At 40.4% G+C, this 23,559-nt stretch overlaps 1 protein-coding gene across 5 annotated transcripts in view; it reads left to right on the top strand.

Moving 5' to 3' along the window:
* LOC100559988 (uncharacterized) overlaps nt 1-23,559 on the top strand; it is a 69,418-nt gene that overhangs the window by 20,437 nt on the left and 25,422 nt on the right. For 4 of the 5 annotated variants that reach the window (XR_010006415.1, XM_062981401.1, XM_062981400.1 and 1 more), the window contains 9 exons: nt 2,783-2,922; nt 3,671-3,781; nt 4,786-4,944; nt 5,605-5,728; nt 8,043-8,255; nt 15,309-16,180; nt 17,849-17,988; nt 19,825-19,953; nt 22,388-22,719. Coding sequence is in view for 4 of the 5 variants with exons in the window: in XM_062981401.1 (XP_062837471.1) it covers nt 2,783-2,922; nt 3,671-3,781; nt 4,786-4,944; nt 5,605-5,728; nt 8,043-8,255; nt 15,309-16,180; nt 17,849-17,988; nt 19,825-19,953; nt 22,388-22,719 (2,220 nt within the window). In the remaining variant the exon portion in view is untranslated. The remainder of the gene's footprint in view (nt 1-2,782; nt 2,923-3,670; nt 3,782-4,785; nt 4,945-5,604; nt 5,729-8,042; nt 8,256-15,308; nt 16,181-17,848; nt 17,989-19,824; nt 19,954-22,387; nt 22,720-23,559) is intronic. The other variant, XM_062981402.1, reaches the window with a different exon arrangement.

The raw sequence follows: 23,559 nt of genomic DNA, 5'->3' as shown, positions 1-23,559 counted from the left end.
GGAGCAGCTGGATGAAGGACCCTGAACTTGAATAAGAAGCAAAGCATGATCGAATAGTGTCATCCACAGTGAAAATGTAGAATGTCTAAGGGCTTATCTAGAAAAGAAAATGTCTCTGGAAGTACTGACACATTCTAGTTCTTTTTGTCTGGATTTTACCTGCACACTAATGATTTTACATCCAAATCCTTTTGTGAAATATCCCTTTCTTCTTCATCTCTCACTCATCTCTCCCTTGCCCCCCCTCCCATTGATCCTGTGTCACATCTAGACTTGTATTGATTTCCATTGAGTCCTTTTAAATTATTTTTTAAGGATTTATAGTCAAAACGTTTTAGCAGTATTACACCATGTAAGTATTCAGATCATTTTCTTTTAGTGCTAGCATTCCTCTTTCCCTCACTTGATCTCTGTTGACTCTGAAACTTATGAAACAATTGCTGTGTTTCTTGGATTCAACCATCTTATTTAGTTCTGATAGACACAAAAAGCCACAGAGAAATTAATTTCATTTTGAGAAATACCGGGTTAATTTAAATTGACCTGGGGAGTAGGAATGACAAGACCATGGTAATGTCCAGAATTTCTTGGAAATTCTCTGGGATGGGAAAAGCGTCATGTGGACCTCTAAAACAGAATCAGTTTATACAGAAGCAAAACATGGAACTTTCAGAGGAGTGGAGCATCATTATTGGCATAATATCATGTAGAAGGTGGTATGGCATAAGGCAGGCATGCCTAAAGTCCGTCCCGGGAGCCAATTGCAGCCCTTTTCAAATTTCCGTTGGCCCCCAGCCTCTGTCATAAAATGCAACCTCTATGGCAGGATGGTCTGGAGGTCTCAAAACAGGGTTCAAAATTGGGGAGGGGGACGCATGTGCAAGGGGAAAGAGCAAACCTACAGGTGCAACAAACGAAGTTACAGTCATCCAGGGAACTCTTTCTAGGTATGCAGATTTGTTAGGCATTTCAAATTTTTGAGATTACTAAAAGCCCACCATTTGTGCCTCTTCAAATTCCATTGCACTGCTAGTCACAGCTAACCTCCAGTTAAAACGCTCAAGGGCCAGTGCTTCCCAGTTCTCGGTGTCTATGCCACAGTTCTTAAGGTTAGTTTTAAGCCCATCTTTAAATCTCTTTTCCTGTCCACCAACATTCCATTTTCTGTTCTTGAGTTGGGAGTATAGTAACTGCTTTGGGAGACAGCGATCAGGCATTCAGACAATGTGGCCAGTCCAGTGGAGTTGATGGCATAGGAGCATTGCTTCAGTGCTGGTGGTCTTTGCTTCTTCCAGCATGCTGATATTTGTCCCCCTATCTTCCCAAGAGATTTTCAGGATTTTTCAGAGGCTATGCTGATGGTTACATTTCAGTAGTTGAATGTGATGTCTGTAAACAGTCTACATTTCGCAGCCGTATAACAGGATTGAGAGGACAATAGCTTTATATATAGGCACCTTGGTATCCCTGAGGATGTCCCGACCCTCAAACACTCTTTGTTTCATTTGGAAAAAAATGCTGCACTTGCAGATCTCAGGCAGTGTTGTATTTCAGTGTCAATGTTTACCTTTGTGGAGAGGTGGCTGTCATGGTAACATAAATGGTCAATATTTTCTAATGTTACACCATTAAGCTGTATTTCTAGCATTGCTGAGGGATTGACTGGTATCTGCTGAAAAAGCACTTTGGCTTTCTCCATGTTCAGTGAGAGGCCAAGTTTTACATATGCTTCTGCAAAGGCATTTAGAGTGGCTTGTAGGTCTTTTTCTGAATGAGCACAGACTACATTATCATCAGCATATTGGAGTTCTATAACAGATGTTGTTGTGACCTTGGTTTTGGCTTTCAGTCTGCTGAGGTTAAAGCTTGCTATCTGTCCAATAGATGATTTCCACTCCAATGGGAAGCTTCCCATCAGCAAGATGAAGTATCACAGTGATGAAGATGGAAAATAAGGTTGGGGCAATAACACATCCCTGCTTGACACCTGATTCCACTTTGGGACCCGTTGCTGTCCAAGACCGTTGCCATCATGTCCATTTTCACCTCAACAAATCTGGTCCTCATTGCAAAAAAGTGTGGGCACCCCTGGCACAGGGGGCTAGACATACCAAGGAAGGAAAAGTCAGGATAGATTTTTGTTGTGTGTCTTCCAGTCCTTTCTAAATTATGACAGCCCCAAAGTAACTTTAACATTAGGTTTTCTTGGCAAGATTTTCTTTAGAGGGGGTTCTTGAAAGGCTAAAAAAAGTGTAGATTGCCCAAGTTCACCTAGGGACTTTCCATGGCTGAGCAGATATTGGAACCTTCTTTTTCAGAGCTACGTCAAATCATAAACTACTACAGCACACTGGCTCTTGGCAGGATAGGTAAATGAAGCCGTTTCCATGTTTCACTCCTTTCTCCACCCCCGAGATGCCAGTTTCCTGCCAGCCCATCTGCTTTATCCTTTTTCAGAATGTCAGAATTTAACACTTAAAACATCTTTCATGCTAGCAGCTATCCTTTTCTGCTAGATCTACAACACTAGGCCACTGGACACTCTCTTGGCATCCATCTGATTTTCTCTTTCTCTAGGTTCTTGTTTTACAAGATAAATGGCTGTGTTACATGACTGGGCAAAATGTGGCTCTCCAGTTGTGATTAGACTGCAGATCCCTTCTAGCCAGCAAAGACAAAGAGGGATGCTAGAAAGTTAATATCAGGAGAGATGACATTTAACATCTCCAGTTTAGTAATTGCTGACTTAGTTGGTACATATATTATATGTTTATCTTTACAGCTGCGTCACACAAATATCTACAACAAGAATATTAACTGGGGAAGAGATGGAATCAGCCCCACCCACAACAGATCTCATGCATATTACTTGGACTGTCTTTGCAGTGACTTTCAAAAGATTGTTGTCAACCACTTCAACAGGTCAGTCACATACCACTACGTACCACGATTTTTGTTCCTGGGTTATAAATGTCATTTCCTAATTGGTTCTATCTTTAAAACATGGGGAAAACTTTATTAAACTGCCAAAACTTTGTCGTTGTGGGAAGGACATCCTGCAGCACATTTTGCTATAGTTTTTTTAATGAATATCTCACCAAGTCCCAACCAATTCAATATATTTTGTAGCAGCCACAAAAATAAAGTTTCTGGAATATAATAACTACTTTCAAAGTAAGTAAGGCACAATTAAACAGGAAATAAGACTTTCAAACCAGGAACAGATTTTTTTTCAAATTTTGTAATTTATTGTTACAAGAACAGTGAAGAAGGAATATATGCTATGATCATGGAACTAAGTTCCATTAGACTCGCATGTTTAATTGTTTACTCAAGACATGATAGAGAATAGAAAAAATAAGGACATTCTTTCTCAACCTAATGCCTTGAAGGATTTTGGAATTGTGACTCCCATCAGCTCTACTGAACACATCCAACCATGAGAACATCAGGGAGATGAAGTCCACTGCTTTTGGGAGGCACTAAATTGTAAAACACTGGCCAAGGGAACAGAACTGAAATAGATTGCTTTGTTTCACTTCTTTTAACAATTATATGTTGATCTTGGAACTATAATTATGATTTTTTGAAATGTACAATTGCTAACTCTGCATATATGTGATATTGAAATTTGTTCTAAAACCATTTTCCTTCATTCTTATTTGACCAGAATGATAAGTTCAAAGGATGTTCCAGACAGACTACATCAAAGAAGAAATCAAGCATTCAAAAAACATAATGATGAAGAGATTCTGGAGCATGTGCAACACGGACAGGCCTTGTAAGTTTGATGATGTTCTTTCACTTCATTTGCATGCTTCATCACAGACAATATACTGTTTGTCAGGAATAGGTCTGTTTAGGTTTAGCGGGCCCTGATTGATTCATGTCTGAAATTCCTCTGTTTTCTGAATGTTGTTCTTTATTCACTGTCCTGATTTTAGAGGTTTTTTAAATACTGGTAACCAGATTTTGTTCATTTTCACGGTTTCCTCCTTTCTGTTGAAATTGTCTACATGCTTATGGATTTCAGTGGCTTCTCTGTGTAGTCGGATATGGTGGTTGTTAGAGTGGTCCATCATTTCTGTGTTCTCAAATAATATGCTGTGTCCAGATTGGTTCATCAAGTGCATGGCTATGGCTGACTTCTCTAGTTGAGTTAGTCTGCAGTGCCTTTCATGTTCCTTGATTCGTGTTTGGGCAATGCTGCGTTTGGTGCTCCTTATGTAGACTTGTCCACAGCTGCATGGTATACCGCTGCTGCAAACCGACCATACAACTGCACTGGATGACCTAGAGTTCCTAGAGATGAGTTCTTTCTGGGGACCTCATCCCATGAGTTGGGGAAAGCGACAGAAAGCAGAGAAAAGTAGAGGGAATGTCTTACTTTGTTCCCTACCGCAGAGGCCCATCTTCTGGGATGGCCAGCCATCCCATGTCCTTTCCCCGCCTTTCCCTGTTTTCTCCCGTTTTCCTCACTTTGGAGTCGGGTAGCACCTGTGCTGTAGAAATGGAGTCCCACCAGAAGTTTCCTTACGTCATGTAATGGACTTCGTAGAACTCTGTTTCCAAAGTGCATGAAAACAGAGCCCAAAGTGCATCTGATGAGGTCCTATGAACGTCTGTCTCCTTCAGCCTAACCAGAAGAAGTTGACCATTGAGGAGCTAGAGATTTCCAGAGAAAATATTTTAATAAATCCGGGAACAATCAAATCTTGAAGTCAAAGCTGCAAATGTGGAGGGCTGACTGTCACCATTACTGTTTTGCTCTTCTGACTGCAACAGGGTTAAACGTCTCATAGGAAGAGAAATTATTTTGAATGAGCTGAAGAATCAATTTACACCTTTAAACAGAAGGCTGGTTGTACTTTGTGGAGAGACTGGATGCGGGAAAAGTGCCATCATAGCAAAGGCGGCTTCTTTGGCTTCTCTTTGGATCTCTAGGTAAGGGCCTTTTACACTTGTTGAGAAGGAATTTATGAAGCAAATGCTGTTTAAAAGAATTTTGTATCCTTGTAGTTGCACCTTATGAAGGTATATAGTCTCTGAAAGGGATCTTAACAGTTGGTTAGGAATATTTGGAAGAAGTGAGAATCTTATCTTTCAAATAACTTGATCCCACACATTATGCCTTACTACTCTAAAGAGAGCCAGAAAATGGAATTTAAATATTGTTGAGTACCTTCAACTTATTTCAATCTTGCAGCGATCCTATGTTTTCATGGCAAGATTTGCTCAGAGTGGAATTCCTTTTGTCTTCCACTAAAAGTGCCATATAATGCAGATTGAACTGGATTATATCAGTCTACACTGCCATATAATCTAGTTCAATGTAATTGATCTACATTCTGAAACTGCATTATATGGTAGTGCAATGAGTGTGACTTGCCAAAGGGCACCCAGTGGGTTTCCATGGTCAAATGGGGATTTGAATCCTGGTACCCCGGAGTCATTGTCAAACTTTCAGACCACTAAACCATGTCGGCTCTCTAATTTAAATATACCTTCAGCTATATGATGTATTACATGCCACATTTTTAAAAAACAAGAACTATTTTTTGTGAAGCCAGAAAAAAAAGAAACTATTTTTTTATTTCAATATAGGAATCTCACAGTTATAATTCGATTTATTGGTGCCACGGGTGAAAGCAGAAATATCCGACTGCTGCTCTTGGGTCTTTGCTGCCAGATAGCTGATATTTACAGTACCTCCATTAATTTATCCCAGGTAACAGTTTAGAATTGGCTTTTTTCTTGAGCTCAATAATAATAACGGAGTAATCTTCATACATTTGTTTTGCGTAACATTGCACAAATAGAGTTAGGAGATTTGAGTACAGGACAAAACAGGACAACCATTATGTTGGTAATACTGACCAGATAATGAAGAAAAGGAATCAAAACATTCTCTTTTTCAGTGGTTGTCAGAACCAACAGTGTTCACCATCATTCAGCATCGACAAATAAATACAATTCTCATGCATCGTCATCAAAGCAGCCACCATTATGTAGAAGTTATTTCTTTATACGATTTCTTTATACGAGTCAAACAATTCCCCAGCCAGCGTGGCTATGCAGCTTGGAGATTCTGGCAGTTGTAGTCAATTCCTGTCTAGTAACATTTGAGGTTGTTATATGTGTCTTTAAAAATAGTATCCCCACGTAATACCTTACTAATATTCTTCAAGTCATTTCTTCCCTTCCACTGATTTTATTTTACTCAGCTGACATTTTATTTCTGTACCTTGATTCTTAACTGTAATCATTAATTCCAGCACTGTCAAAATTTTTACTGTAATTATTTCAAAAATGTAATGCACAGACTTGGAACAAACCCAACATTTACAGGTGCAGGAAAAATCTTAAGAAGGTTGTCTGCTTCCATACTCCAAATGCCCTATTAATAGGCACTAGGATCCTCCCACCCTGGTGTCATTTTAAAAGCGAACCTTAAACTAGACACACAGAGCAAATCTTGATTATTGCCTAATTATTGAGGAAGAATGGGTGGATTTTTTGGCTCGGTGTTATACTGTAATAACAACAACAACAACAACAACAACAACAACAATAATAAATTATATTTCTTACCTGCAACTCCTCAAGGCTCTAGGTGGGTTACAGCATAATTAAATCACATAAACATTGTAAAAATTCTATAAATACACATATTGAAATGTATTTCTATAAAAATACATATTAAAACATATTTCTATAAATACGTATTAAAATACACAGAATAGAAATTAAACAAAAGGAGATCAATTGGCATTCCTACTATTCGGAATAATCATAACCTTTTTATAAAGCATGATCTTCCTGAGACTCGCTTAAGTCAATCTTCTCCTTAGTGGAAAATATCCACTAGTATTCACGCAAGGCAATGTAGGTTTCTCAGTTGTTAGACGGATATCTCTGGTTTTCTCTTTGAACTGTTAGGAACAAAGATATGCCAATGCATAAAATATATAGCAGATCTTCAGAAGTGTTATTTCAGTTGCCCAAAAAACATCTACTCTCCCATAAAATACATTGCTTTTAAATCATGCTCTCAAGAGACCAAAAAAATAAGTAGTCTTCGTTGAAAGTTAACATACGGTAGTTGATTTACTTACAAACTTCATGTATTCAGCATGCAGGTATATTTTTTATTGGTTCAAAGTTTAAACAGTCTGTTCTTTAAGCATTCTGTTTAGGTCTCTTCTCTATTGCATACAGACTAACACTCTCTTCTGATACATACTGTACTCAACTGACTTCTAATGCATGTTGACTGATGCATACTGACTACCACCGTATACTCAACTATACACATACTGAATTCTAAAATGGAGTCTCAGTCTGAATAGTCCCAGATCTGGTCAGATGTAGTCCCTCCCACAACATCAAACAACATAGAGTTATGGAAAAACTGCACATCAAAATATGTATACAATATACGAGGGTTATCCAGAAAGTAGATTACGTTTTGGAATTAAAAATGAATAAAGTATGGGAGAAAACATTTACCATATGCAGTTGAAAGCCACACCCAAATACCACTTCTTGACATAGTCGCCATTCAAATCTAGGCACTTATCATAGCGATGAATGAGCTTGGCAACTTCTTCCCCACAAAACTCTGCCGCTTGCGTCCTCAACACAGCGTTTTGGCGACGAGGCGCAGCTGCGGTAAGGGGTGACCGGCTGGTTGAGGATGCAAGCGGCAGTTTTGTGGGGAAGGAGTTGCCAAGTATATAAATTGTGCACTCCTTGCCCTGGACCTACTGTTCTACTGAAGGATAACTGAATGAATGAAATATTTACAGATGGAAAAACCGTTAAAGGTTGTGTATAAAGAGTACATTTTGGGACCAATATTCATAAAGATTATGTTTCTGGATGTATGGATATGTCAAATCCTACAAAATAGTGAACCCTATTAAATCCCATAGAGTTATGATGGAGGATTATAACATGTATCTTAAAGAATGGTCATTAATAACAGTCTAATTATTAGGTACCTGGGATTCACTAAAATGTTTTTTGCTTTATAAAAAAAGGATTTTAAAGGCTTGGTGGAAGAGTTTGTGTCCTTGCTGGAATTTGCTACACAAGATAAGCCACTTTTAATATGCCTGGATGGTCTGGATGAATTAACAGAGGAATATGACGCAGACCTTTCTTGGATACCTGCGGAATTACCAAAGAACGTGTATTTTATTGCTTCCACGTGTACAACTGGATCAGCTTCTCTATGCTTAAAAAAACTGGAGGTAAGAGCATCTCAATTGGTTGACACTTTCGTAGTGTGAGGTTCTGTGACAATCTTATAGATTTGTGCTTCTTTAACAACTCAAGGCTCTTCCAGTTTTTAAAAGCTCTCCTCCTTTGTCTAAATATAAGGAGCTTGTATTTAGACTGTTTAGTGTCCTGTCACAAGTGCGTCTCCTCCCAGAACCAGTTCAGTCAAATATCTATAATTCCTTGATGTAGCATTCCAGAAGCCTTGAACAGCCAGATGTCATTTTGATAGCCCATTAATTAGGATATTACTATTTGCCACCTAATGACTACCTATGCCTCCAATGGCGGAGTGGGTTAAACCCTTGTGCTGGCAGGACTGATGACTTGAAGGTTAGGTTGCTGACCTGAAGGGAGCCGGTTTGAATTCAACCGGGGAGAGCGTGGATGAGCTCCCTCTATCAGCTCCAGCTCCATGGGGGGACATGAGAGAAGTCTCCCACAAGGATGGTTAAAACATCAAAACATCCGAGTGTCCCCTGGGCAACATCCTTGCAGACAGTCAATTCTCTCATACTAGAAGCAACTTGAAGTTTCTCAAGCTGCTCTTGACACAAAAAAAAAAACCTAGCTATGCAAAAAACTGAAAGAAATGAGACTATTTTATTACGGATTGATGATGATAAAGCTCTTATGTGTGCCGGCAATCCAGAGTCACCCGCAGAACAATTACATGCCACTCAGGTTTGCAGAATAAAAATACAGGAACTTTACTGATTCCAAGAGATAAAAAGTAGCATTTACAATGATCCTTCTGATCACTTACAGAAGTCTACAGTCATAGTCCTTTCTAAGACTACAAATCTGCTTCAGAAAAGAATGCAGTCTTGGTTCTTCTCCCTCTTTTCTCAGCAACAAACAGGCCTCAAAATAGCAAGGCCTCTCTGAGTACACTGCTTCTTTTCACCAGCCATACTCAGTCAGCACTAAAAAACTTGTCCAAACTGGTTCTGCAGTAGCAGAACAGAAAAAGTATCAAATCAATCCCAGGTCTTTGTAGGCCAATTGGCTTCATGCACTTTGTAGGCCAATTGGCTTCATGCACTTCATTTTCCAGTTAACACACACAGCACAGTGCCTTTGCAAACCATGACATATTTTCCCTTACTGGGTAAAATAGATTTAGTAAATAAATAGCAGAGAAACAAAGGTAATGATCTCAAGCACAATGAAGAACCAATTAAACTTTCTCACAGTTTGACATTTTCAAAATTTTCTCCTTTAAAATGATACAGGAAGAAAAACTACTTGTTTTGGTAATCTGAAATCAAAACATCAAGCTATCTAGTCTCATGATGCACATATTAGCATACTGTAGCGGAAGCCAGACTTCCCCTCTTCTCGGCTTGTCGTGTGTCTGAGCGGACGCAGTGGAAGTAGGAGACAGACAACTGGAGTTTTTTTTCCAAAGAAAGCAGTTTACTAAAATTCATGCAGCTGCAGAGGTTCATCCCACGCACAACTAGATGCTGAAAAGGGAGAACCCCGCAGACAGGGTCAAGTGTCTATTTATACAATTCAATGGGTTCGGTTTAGGACCGCCCACATATCAAACCATTGGTGCATATTTGTGGTGCAGTATTACATTTCATTACTTTCGTTTCTCTCAAAACACATGATTTCAAGGAAATCATGTGATAACCCATCAGCTGTGTTCCTGGCCTGCTCGTACCTCCTTATATGGCCATTTCCTCCTACCCCTTCATTCCTGCCTTATTCCCCCCCTTTTTTTTTTTGCGAAGCGTGTATACAAAAGCTGAAGCAAACCAAATGAGCAGACTTATGGGTCCCTCCAATCCCTTCTCGCTTGCAGCCAAGCTATCTTTTCAGTGGAAAATGAGCGCAGAATAGCATTTGTACATAGTTTCATCACCAGAGGTAAACAACACATGAGGATTAAAAATATTAATCAGGTTTTTAGAAAGGACATAGTCCACAGTAGAATTCTGATCTAGCCCAGTCATTTGGCTTCTTCCGATGATGGATTTGTTGCTATGGCCAGAGGTGGCCATTCACATACATGTCCAACTTTCAGGTCTTTTCAGTCTTTGGCATAAAGTCAAACTGGGGGTGTGTTTCCTCTTCCTTGATCAAAGGAATAATGTTCAGTTAATTTGAAGAAAGTCTCTTTGTCCAATCAAGTCTCTAGTCTCTAAGAATTGTCTCTGTGTAAAGAAAAGTCTGTAAAGAAAATCTCCATCTCTCACAGGGCTTTAGCTGTCATACCCAGTATACCCAGCGTGTGGCGTGGGGTAGACTTAAACTCCTGCGGGTTTTGGATTCCAAAACAGGCCTTCCAGTAATAATGCCTTATGGATCTCCATTTTGGAAAACAGGCCTCTCAGTAACAATGCCTTATGGATCTCCAATTTAGGAACAGGAGTCCAAAAAGCTGAAAAAGAAAGCAGGAAGACAGTGAGAGAGAATGGGGGAGGGGGAACGGATTACCCATCTGTCGATCATCCTGTTCGGCATCACTTTTGTCTCAGCCAATCTTGTTGAAATCCCTTGTCTCTCCACGGGTGGGGCAGGTAGGCCACTATTCAGCTCCCAAACGACCCCTCCATGGCCTCTTGAGAAATGATTCCTCCATGGGCCTTCTTTCGCGATCTGCAGTAATCCTTTTTACTCTGGTCCTGCTGCAATGGTTAACTTATTTTATTCTTTGTCACATTGCCTCCGTGCTATATCCTCCTTTTGGCTTAAAAAGCAAGGTTGTTAGATGGCATATGAAAAAGTCCCTCATTGTCTCTCAAATCCGGCAAAAATCCGAATTATTTGCAATGTCCCGTTACAAAAGGTCCTACCCAGGAGAGTTGGGTCAAAATAGAAAATTGTATGTTGTTGAGTTGGTCAGCCCTTACAGCCTCCAGCCTGATGCCACACTCCATCACAGCCTTAGCACTCAGCAACACCTATAGGCCCTCCCAGGCCTCTCAATAAACATGTCTCATAGACTTCTGGGTTTATCCCATACAGGAGTTCAGGACCTGTAGCAAAAAACAATGAGAGGGAAAAGAAGGGGAGGGAAATACTCATCCTTCCAGGCTGTATGGCTCTTGAAGCACTCTCTCTAGTTGTTTCGCTCACATCCACGGCAGGCCTCCTCAGAGGTTGTGCCTTCGACTCATCTGTCTTGAAATCCAACAAAATCTTTCTTCTCCGCATCTTTTTTCTTTTCCGCAAACGATTTAACAATCGTCTATCCACTTGCTGCAATGCAATCTTCCACTCCAGTCCTGCTGCAGTGTTAAACTTACTCAATTCCCCTTTTACACCGACTCGTTGAACAGCTCAAAATTTGTTAGTAACACACGTTGAAAAGCCTCCTGCCGCTTCTCAAATCTGGCAAAATCCAGGCTGGGGGCGATGGAAAAAATGCCCCTATTTGCATGATCTAATGTCCCGTTTACAAAAGTCCTAGTCCTCCCTTTCCGTAACCTTTAGAAAGAGTTGGGCCAAAATCACAAAGTCCAGAATCCAAATCTCACAAAATTATTATGAAGCAACATGAGACGTAGCCAATTATATCATGTCTTTGGTTCTCAAAAGGATAACTTTTTATCACTTGGGCACTAGCTCCCTTTTTGAATAAAATGTCAATCAAAAATTTAAAAATCAATGTCAGTTCCTAATCCTTCTGTGTCAGGAATATGGGGTCAATTTTTTTTTCAAAAATAAATATTTTTTTTTGCACTGCCAACTTGTGACAGTTTTCCATACAAAGTCTCCACAACCAATAACTCCTCTCCTTGTCCTCTCCCCTCAGCATTCATCTCCTCTCCAAAACATTCATTCACATTCCTTCTCCTTCTTCTTGACTCACCAAGACCACCTGTATTCCAAAGTGCTGCAAAAAAGAACCTCCAACATTTCCCTATAACCTGTAAGGGGTTTAAACAGTCTGTAGAACAGAAAAAAGGGGGAGTAGCCCACAGAGGCTTGAGTTTTCAAAAGTACACTTGTTCAGGCTCATTTTTTTTTTCCTTGAGATTCAATTTCTGGGCAGATGTCCAGCTCTTATCTGTTGTATCACCATGTTCTCTAAAAACACTGAAGCATTGTTCTTTCAAAACAAGGATTTTTTTTTCAAGCCTAAGACCATTTTTTCCCCCCAAAAAAATATCTACAGCTTCCGAATTGCTTCTGAACAAATCTACTAACATTGTTTATAACTCTTTATGCATTTTGAATTCAACACATACATCTCATTCACACAAGGTCCACAGGAATTCTGATTAGTGGTTAGTTGTTTAGATAAAGTCACACACTCTCTCTCAGCTCATGAAACATTCTCACCCAGTTGTCCCAAAACAAGTCCAAAGCAAGGATTTAAGATCCAGGTGAAAGACAGAACCCCTATATATATATATATATATATATATATATATATATATATACACATTTACATCATCATTTTCTTTCTTTTTTTTCATATTAAATTCACATTACATTTTTAAAACTTCACTAGTTCACAGCGGCTTTCATTGACCTTGGCTGTCCACTGGAATTCCATTATCTTTCTCTGGGCATTTCGCCTGAGTTTAACAAGAATGACAGGGAAGAAACATTCTAACAAACTTATCGTTTTTACCTTGGACTGTCTGCCAAGATTTTCCCACTATCTTTTTGGCATGAGGCCCAGGTGCAAAGGAAAACTTTTTAAGAAAACAGCCTTTGTTCCTCAGAAATAACAAGGAAAACTCCTTTGAAAGACAGTTTCTGAGCCTCAACACCACTTTAACAGCCTCCCTCCCTTTTTCTCGCCTCTCTGCAGCTTGTCAGCAAAAGCAAACTAACACAGACAGACCCTCTTCGAATCAGATTTTTTCAACCGTAATAAAACATTTCTAGATATTTGTGCTCAACATTTTTTGTGTAAATCTATAGACTCATTTTTCATTTTCACTTCAATATTACCACGAAACATGCAGAACTTGAAACTCATTATTCCCCACACATGACAAAGAAATCAAACAGTTTTTTTTTCCTTTCCCCGGGAGTTGCGACTCCTCATGAGCCCTGCACGACTTGGTCTTGGGGCACCCTCACAAGTCTTGTTCTCTGGGGAATTCCTTCTACGGCTCTACTTGCAACTGAGCCGAAATTGTCTAACATACACTGTAATGGGGTGGTGGATTTGAACCCACTGCCTCCCATCCTGCCTAATAGAGGGGACTGCCTTGGACTGGGCACCTGGACACTCAACGGTGTGTGTCAGGAATCACAAGACAGAACCCCTTTATACCTCCCTGGGAACCTTTGTGTGTCCCTCCCGGCGCCGGTGTTCCCTTAGTGTCTCATTTAACCACTATACTTGCCAGATTGCTGTAGACGTCGGACCAACCTTCGCCCCTGGACTTTTCCCTGGATCCTTTTCCTCCTGGCTGGTTTCTTTGGAACCTCGCTGTCGTTGCGGCTCCCATCGTCGGCCGGCGTTGGCATCAGAGGCAAGTACCGCAGCCGGTCTTACAATATTCAGGGGCCCCTTCTCGTCTCACGGTAGTTGCCTCTGGCCCCCACCGCCGAGTTGGGACCGTCCCGCCAACGGGATCCGTCTCCGATCTCCTGGCCCGTCTTATTGTGGAATCACGTCGGGGTCACCAGAAAATGTAGCGGAAGCCAGACTTCCCCTCTTCTCGGCTTGTCGTGTGTCTGAGCGGACGCAGTGGAAGTAGGAGACAGACAACTGGAGTTTTTTTCCAAAGAAAGCAGTTTACTAAAATTCATGCAGCTGCAGAGGTTCATCCCACGCACAACTAGATGCTGAAAAGGGAGAACCCCGCAGACAGGGTCAAGTGTCTATTTATACAATTCAATGGGTTCGGTTTAGGACCGCCCACATATCAAACCATTGGTGCATATTTGTGGTGCAGTATTACATTTCATTACTTTCGTTTCTCTCAAAACACATGATTTCAGGGAAATCATGTGATAACCCATCAGCTGTGTTCCTGGCCTGCTCGTACCTCCTTATATGGCCATTTCCTCCTACCCCTTCATTCCTGCCTTAATACGTGTGAAGTAGTAAGTAGATCATGGTAGCAGAATTCTGCATCCTGGCTTGTATAGCAATGCCCCGTTTGTATCAATGAGGGGCAGGTCAAGGTACCTAGAGCAATGGTTGGAAATAATATTTTACATGCAATTATGTTATTTTTAAGTTAGTACTTTTCTGGGTAATGGACATAATGGTGTTCCTTTTACAAAATAACATGATAGCATAACATATTCCAAATACTGAGTATTTTAACCACTATATATAGTAGTGTATAGGTTGACATCATGTATACATTGAGAGCAGGTTTTGGATTTTGATATAATCTGTGGAGCCCCCGGTGGTGCAGTGTGTTAAAGTGCTGAGCTGCTGAACTTGTGGACCAAAAGGTTGCAGGTTCGAATGTGGGGAGCAGAGTGAGCACCCACTGTTATCCCCAGCTTCTGCCAATCTAGCAGTTCGAAAACATGCAAAACGTGAGTAGATCAATAGGTACTGCTCCAGTGGGAAGGTAACGGTGTTCTATGCAGTCATGCTGGCCACATTACCTTGGAGGTGTCTACAGACAATTACGGCTCTTTGGCTTAGAAATGAAGATGAGCACCAACCCCCAGAGTCAGACACGACTGGACTTAATGTCAGGGGAAACCCTTTACCTTTACCTTTACCTGTGGATAAGTTGAAGGTCTTTCTGCAGAGAGGGGAAAGGAGCAATGCTGACTCAGTTCTGGCCATTGCCACTATTTTCCTATGCAGACATTAAAAAAATCAGAAGTGGCACCATAGCAGAGATGGTAGGTGTTATTGCTTTTTTCAGGTTCCCCCAGGAGAGATTAAGCTTTCATCTTTTGCCACTAATCATAGAAGAGAATGGTTCCTTTTCTGATAAGAGTTAAGGTTGGCTAAAATTTATATATATGAGTATATAGGGTTGGTTTATCTTGTATTTGTTTAGAAAAAGTGATGACTACTCAGTTTTTATAACCAGATTTGGAAACAATCTGATTAACAGGATTTTTCCCTCCAGAAAATAACCATAATGGAGAATATTCTACAAATATCACCTTTAACATCTCAAGAAATCAATGAGATTATCAATTCTTGGTTAGAAAAAGATCACCGAAGACTCTCCAAAGATCAGTATGATCTCTTAATGGAGTCGTGTACAGCCTGCCCGCTACCACTTTACACACACTGTGCTTACGAGGAATCTTGTTTATGGACATCTTTCAGCCCAGAGACAGATGTGTATCTTCCGCAAAACATACCTGAAATGTATTCTCGGATCCTTGGCAGAATGGAAAAATCCCATGGAGAACAGGTTGTGAAAAGGATAGGAGCTTACGTGACACTTTCAAGAAATGGCATAACTCAGGAAGAGCTACTTGACCTGTTGTCCAATGATGATGCAGTAATGCAAGAAGTAACAAAATTCCAGAAAGTTTCCATTTTAGCTTTCCCTCTAGTATTATGGTTGAAGCTTTTGGAAGATCTAGGAGAGCACCTAAGAGAACAAAGAACAGACAACACTTATGTTTTTACTTGGGCTCATACATCTCTGAAACATGTGTGCATCGAGAGGTATCTCAAATCACAGGAGTCCCAGATATCAGTTCATGATACCTTTGCAAATTACTATTTGGGTAGAACTTCACATGAAGTCAACAAACTGTATACATCTCAGCCTCTGGCCTGGGTCTTGGAAAAAGAAGCTAAGATCAACTACTTCTTTAATATCCGTAAGCTCTTTGGAACTCCATATCACCTTATCAAATCAAAGAATGTTATTGTTCTAATCAGAGAGTGCCTATTCAATTATGAGTTCCTCTTGCACAAATCCTGGGCATCATCTGTAGTTAGCGTTGAAGAGGATCTCAAAGCAGCTATCAGTGCAGACAGGTGAGTTTATAGCAGTAGAAGAATAAGCAATAAAATTATTGTTGTTAATATATTTATTTTACACGATGTTTTATGATGATGTGTTTTTAACTGTGTTGTGCCATGAGGAGAGATGGTAAAGAAATATAATAACAACAACTGTTATTGAACTGGAAAAGCCTAAGCCATCACAAACATGCATACAGATGGCTAATTTCACAGTCCTATCATTCATTTTATGAGATAATAATTTGTGATGCTTTTAAGAATTCACCTCAAAACAATGTTATATTCAGATAATATACTGATGGAAAACCTCTGAACCTCCAAACAGTGCTGGATTCCAAATCCAATCTACATCAGGCAGCATGAGAAATGACCATGGTGATAGTTATGTCTAATACTATCTGGAGGACAATAGGTTTCTCACCTTTGACTTCCAAAACTCAGCTTACATGACATTCACATCTCTGTGAATTTGTGTCCATTCTGCTCGCCATCTTGCCTTGTCTTTTGAACAATTAGTTGTTGTTCTACACTGTTTCATGAATCTTCGTGATCACAGCTACTATAAACCTGCGCAAACTTTAAGATATGCTGAGGAGGCCCTTCTCTTGCTCCCGCCGCCATCACAAACATGGTTGGTGAGGATGAGGGTGGGGGCCTTCTCGGTGGTGGCACCCCGGCTCTGGAACTCCCTCCCGAGAGAAATTGGACTAGCCCCCACTTTGGCCACCTTCTGGAAAGACCCGAAAACTTGGTTATTCCAATGTGCCTTTGACTAATGGGTTACAACTTGACCTAGTGCTTCTACCCCTGCATTAATACCCGGCCTCTGCACTTTATCACTAGCCCCTTTTACCAGTGGCCTTACAATATATTGTATATGCCCTATTATTGCCCTGCTTCCAGCTCTGAACACGCCCATTGCACTCAGCTATAAGTTATTGGTTGTTGTTGAGTTACGTTTTTATGTGTTAATTCATGGTAATTGCAATGTATTTTGTGTTGATATTTTTTTTTTTGCTATTTTTCTGGGCTTTGTCCCCATGTAAGCCGCCCCGAGTCCCCTCGGGGAGGTGGGCCGAGACATAATAGAGACATTCTATCTGTCCATTCCATAATAGTCCCATTGTTGTTGTCTTGTCATTTTATACCGCACTTTACTGTCCATTCAACTGTGAAATTTCCTTTCCCCATTTCGTAACACTCTGCACTTTGCCTGGGATCTACGACTTAGTCTCCTTTTTTTAATACTGTATCCTGCTTGTTGATTTTAATGATTGTTTTTATTGATGTTGATGTTTTTTACTGGGATAATTGTTTTATTGCTTTGTTACTGTTATTTGTTTGTTTTATTGGGCCAGGCCCCATGTAAGCCGCCCCGAGTCCCTTCGGGGAGATGGGGCGGGGTTTAAAAATAAAGTTGTTATTATTATTATTATTGTTGTTGTTGTTATTATTATTATTATTATTATTATTATTATTTATTATAAAGTTATTATTTATATTTCAAAATGTCTTGAGACCAGAGCATTAAAAGTTGCTTTATTCAGTGCGATTCTGGAAGCTGTTTTCTACAAACATGACATTTTCAGCTACAGACTGAGATACATCAAATATGGTTATGATTAGGAGAGAGAAGAAAGCAAAACTAACATGTTGATCACTTCCCCTTCCATCCAATAGGACTATACCTGACTTAACTTTGTTAAGTGAAGTTCTCAGGTTATCCAAGAACGTTTTACTGCAAGACCCATGTCAGATGGCATCTCAGTTGATAGGTCGTCTTCATCAGATTGCGGCAGCAGATAAGCCAGTGGCTCCAGGTATTGTAAAGGATATGGCATGGATTTTTCAAATGATTCTTCCGACTTCCTATTTTTTATATAGTAAGTGGAGCCTCTGGTGGCGCAATGGTTTAAACTCTTGTGCCAGCAGGACTGCTGACCAAAAGGTCAGTGGTTTGAATCCGGGGCGTCGGGTGAGCTCCCGTCTGTCAGCTCGAGTTTCCTATGTGGGGACATGAGAGAAGCCTCCCACAGGATGGTAAAGCATCAAACATCTGAGCATCACCTGGGCAACGTCCTTGCAGATGGCCAATTTTCTCACACCAGAAGCGACTTGCAGTTTCTCAAGTAGCTCCTGACACACACACACACACACACACACACACACACACACATCAATTTTCTCAGGGATTAGGAGCATAAGACCCCACAAAATTGAAGAAACAGAATATTTTTTTAAACTGAGAAAACACCTTTCCAGGTATCTCTAGGTCCTCCAGTGTGACTGTATGGTAAACTGCAAGAAAAATTAAACTTGCAAATGAAGAGGGCCGTCTGTATTTGGCTTTGCTCTATTTGATATGCTAAAACATAAACAGCCATGGTATGGAATCAAATCATCCCTAAATGCCTGAAAGATTACTTCCAGAAACTAGACGCAAGCAGGAAAACAAATCCATGTGCACCAATCCATTTGCTAAATGGTTTAAATATCTAGGCTTGAAGATCCAGCCTTGATGTGGAAGTTCTTACAGTTAAGCTAAATTAACAGACTTATTACAGTAGAGCCATTCTGGATCCTTAACAAAATAAAATATCACCTCTTTCTTCCTCCATTCTATAGACTGCAGTGGTTCATCCCAAGATCCAGATGTAAAGAAATAAATCAACAGTGATTTCATGAAAAGTTATGGTGAAGTTAGACATGCTCTGATCAGAGAACAGGGTCCAGGCATTCAGTAATGCTCCACTCAACAAGCACAGGATTTTTATTATTTATTTATTTTATATTCACAACAAATAATTATAATATGATAGTTCTACATTTACTCTTTGAATAAATGATCTGCTTTGAATGGCTGTTTCTTTGGAAGAAATTTTAAAAAATAATTTGGAAACTGACCAAATCATTTCCTGTGCGGAGAGGAAACAGCTTATACAATCTCAAGTCCAATCCATTCCAACCTAAACTGGAAATAATGTATTTATCTCTTGTTTCAAGTACATGATGTAATACATTTTATGTGTTTTATGGCACTATTGTGTGCTATTTTGTAAGTCAACCCGAGTCCCTTTGGGAGATGGTGGCGGGGTACAAATAAAGTTATTATTATTATTACTATTATATTCTTCCATTTCCACACTGCAATTTAAAGAATAAAATCATTTTGAGCATCCCTTGCCCAGAATTCCAAAATACTTCAAAATCTGAGATTGTCCACACTGGTGGCTGGGATAGTGACACTTTTACTTTCTACTGGTCCAATACACACACATTTAATGCACAACATTTTTACAACAATTCTATAAAACTACCCTATGAAAACGTAAGTGATTTTTCTGTTTAGACTTAGATCCCATCTCCAAGATATCTCATTATCTACGTGTATACCAATCAAGATATTACAGGAACCCAAAATACAAAACAGTTCCTGTCCTAAGCATTTCACAGAAGGGATACTCGACCTGTATCCACTCTTGCCAAAGATGAAACATTATTTGTGTCCAGAAGTCCTGCAACTGCAATAATATAGACATTGTTAAACGATACAGAATTGAGGGCATCAGATAATAAAAATGTACCATTTAATAAGTAAAATGGTTTTAAAGGTGAGCCCACTGAATCACTGGTATGTGTTATTCATATTGACACAGGGGATCCCAAAAAATACCTCTATCTGCCAGCTCTTTTGTCCCAGTGTGAGAAATCTTCCATTCCTGTTCTTGTTCCTTCAACAACTTGCCTTATAGCTCCTGGTGGACTACCATGTGACTTTCTGAAAGGTAAATGAGAAAAATATTAATTATTTAGAAACTACTTAATCAGCTAATTGGCAGATTTTACAACCAGCCCGATTGCCACAAAACTTTGCTAAAAATTGAGATTTACAGTCACTGTAAATTGTACCGTTTTAATAGCTTTGTTTGATACCTGATTCCCAAGATGCTATTGGTCTATCTTGAATACTTACTACAATAGGCCCATGTATTATGTGAGCCGATCGTTTGCAGGTTCAGTTATAGGCGAAGTCCTCCCATGGGCAACAGGGAACCAAGTTACCCATACTGAGCTCCCAAAAGCAGCCCATTCCCTGGTTGCCAACTCTGGTCAGGGCCGGCCCCACCATGGAGGCCACGTGACGCCACCACCTCGGGCGCAGGTCCCGGGGGGCGCCGTCAGGCTGGGCGGGAGGCGGGGCACCGCTCTGACGGTGCCCCGCCCGACCAGTGCGCCCTGGCCTTGTGGCTCCCTCTTTCGCCACCCGGGGAGGGGAGGAGGGATCCCATCCTCCCCTCCCCGGGCGGCGAAGGCTCCCTCTTTCCAACCCTGGCCGCGCCTCCCACGCTGCGTGGGAGGCGGGGCCAGGGCACGCTGGGTGGGAGGCGGGGCCAGGGCGCAGGAGGCGGGGCCGGCGGGGGGTGCTTTTCAGCACCCCCGCTTAATATTTAAATTTATCTCCGACCGGCCCTGACTCTGGTAGTAAGCCTGGTTATGCAGAGCCATATGCCCCTCTTAGCAGAGGAAGGAGGCAAACTCCTTTCTTCATGGAAATAAATGACAGAAGCACTTATACTCTTCTTTTGACAGAGGGAGACAAACTCCTTTCTCAGTGGAAAGAAGTGACAGAAGCCCAGATACACTTCTCTTGACAGAGGAAGGTGGCAAACCCCTTTCTCAGTGGAAAGAAGTGACAAAAGCCCAGCTACTCTTTTCTTGACAGAGGAAGAAGACAAACTCCTTTCCCAGTGGAAAGAAATGACAGAAGCCCCGATTCTCTTCTCTTGACAGAAGAAGGAGACAAACTCCTTTCTCAGTGTAAAGAAGTGACAAAAGGCCAGATACTCTTCTCTTGACAGAGGAAGGAGACAAACTCCTTTCTCGGCAAAAAGAAGCAATGAATGCTGGTTCCACTTCTCTCGGCAGAAAAAAGAGACAAACTCCTTTCTCAACAAATAGAGATATATGGCTCTGCATAGGCAGGCTTCCTATCAGATTTGGTGTCATGAAAAAGCTGCTATCAGGAGCTCAGCATAGGCAGTCTTTCCTTTGGCTAGTTGGCTTTCTGCAAAGCAACAGGTGAACCACAGGTGAGCCAGGGGACGGGGATATATTTTGACTTTTCAGTGGCATGCTGAAAAGATTTTACATGAAAATCATATTTCACAAAGCGTCCTAGAATTGATCTTTCACGTAACAGGAGGACCTACCGTTTTCAGCATCTTATCTTCTCTGTTAGAAGTGGACATTGACATTTTATGTTTAGGTTGGAAACATTCTCTTTAACTCTTAAACCAATGTTTGACTATTTATTAGTGTCAGATGTATTCACAAGCTAAACAATCTACAGTTTGGGGTGGGTGAGAATGATGTGGCAGTTCAGATACTGTTGAAAAACAGTTCCCAGCAATCCTTAAAAACATTCCTTTGTTGACTGGGGCTGCTAGGAGTAGTCCAGCTTCTTGAAGGCCTCATGATTCCTACCCCTGATTTAGGACCACAGATTTATGAAGGGTCACAGATTTGTGAAGCGTCTCCAAATATCAAAAAAGCAAACAAATACAAAATTGCTAATTTCATATAATATGCCCATTTAAAGCCTTGTTATGAGTCCCCTTACATTTGATATAGTTTTGAATTTTAAAAATGTACTTAGGGGGCTTTCTATGGTGTTTCTATGCAAAAATTACCTGAAAATAGCCCAGAGTTTTTAAAATATAGAGATAGGCTTTGGATGGCTAGTGAGAAACTTCAGGGACTGCAAAAATGAGGTACAGGCACTATCTTAGGACTATGCTTTTACTACCTCAGTTTAGGGCCATATTTCTTAATGTGTGACCTGGAGACAAATGTTTGTCTGAACACTATGGCAAAATTGGTGGGCTGCAGAGGCAAACAAAATGGGCTCAGAGACCTGATCAGACCAACATTTGATTTATATGGAGAAACAATGCGTTGAGTAGCACTGTCATTAAGACTGAAAAATATGTTAGAAACCATTGATGTTATTAAATGATTGTTCAAAACTAAAACTAATTATAAATAATTGTACAAGAATCTACCACACATAAATCTCAAAGAATCCATCCAGCTTGTTTAAGGTAACGTTTACGTACCTGACAGAGATGCCATTTATCTAATTGTAGAAAAAAGTCAACAGTTCTGCTTTCAGATCTATCACTGAGAACATTTTGAAATTGTGTGGCTTTAAATCTGTAGGTCATTTGGACAGAATTACAGCCATTGGACAGACCCAGGAGGAACACATTGTTGCAACAGTTTCCAATGATGGCACTTTGAAACTGTGGGACCTGAGAGTTGGTAAAGCCATCTTCACTCTGCATGCAATTGGGAAGAATATCAGCGCTATTGCTGTATGTTTGGAGAACAGGTTGGTGGCTGTGTCTGACAAGACCAGCCTAAAAATCTGGGACCTTTCCTTGGAAAAAGTGATATATGCGGCTGGAGAGTTTTTGGATACTCCTATACTAACTTCTGCAATGAACGGACAACTCTTGCTGGTTTTTTTTAATGGCAACCACATGGTTCAGGTAAGTTTTTAAAACATCATTAGTAAACACTCTCATGGTTCTGTGTCATTTATTCAAACATACTAGGATAATTGAAAATATATGCCCATGTATGTATTATTCAGATATAAAATTAATTGAGCCCAGTGAGTCTTGTCCCTAGCTTGGAAATTGTGTGGACCAACCTGTATACTCCATGTACGCCACCTGTTCTTATGCTATTGAATTTGATTATGTCACCCAAAATGTCCATATGGTAGAAGCTGCAGTAAAATAAAATAGGCTTAAAAGAAGGCACACAAGAAATGTGTGCCTTGTTATAAAGGATTTTTTCTGTAATTATATTCAGAAGTCTGATTATGCTTTAAATAAGATGCATGCTCACAATATTCTTTATTTGACAACTAAAACACAGTATTTTTAGACTATTTTTTCCACTTCCATAATTCAGTTTCAGTAGATTGTGATTCCTGCTGAAGGTGACTGGCTGAAGTTGCCATATATGATTGAAGACAAACAACCTTAATAATATAACATAATTGAAGATAACTCCACTTAATATTTATGTGAAAGTTCCCATTTCCCTGAAATAAGATTATTGCTTCCACTTCTGCAGTTACTGCTATGTCATTTCCGTGGATATATGCAATAATCTGCAGTGGGTTAAATCCTTGTGCTGGCAAGACTGCTGACAGACAGGTCGGCAGTTCGATCCGGGGAGAGCAGGTGAGCTCCCTCTGTAAGCTCCAGCTCCCCATGCAGGGACACGAGAGAAGCCTTTCACAAAGATGGTAAAACTTCAAAAACATCTGGGCATCCCCTGGGCAACATCCTTGCAGACAGCCAATTCTCTCACACCTA

This window comes from Anolis carolinensis, chromosome 5 (genome assembly GCF_035594765.1).
Source record: "Anolis carolinensis isolate JA03-04 chromosome 5, rAnoCar3.1.pri, whole genome shotgun sequence".
Lineage (NCBI taxonomy): Eukaryota > Metazoa > Chordata > Lepidosauria > Squamata > Dactyloidae > Anolis > Anolis carolinensis.
Note: the sequence above shows the minus strand (reverse complement) of the source record. Positions and strands in the feature narration are given on the sequence as shown.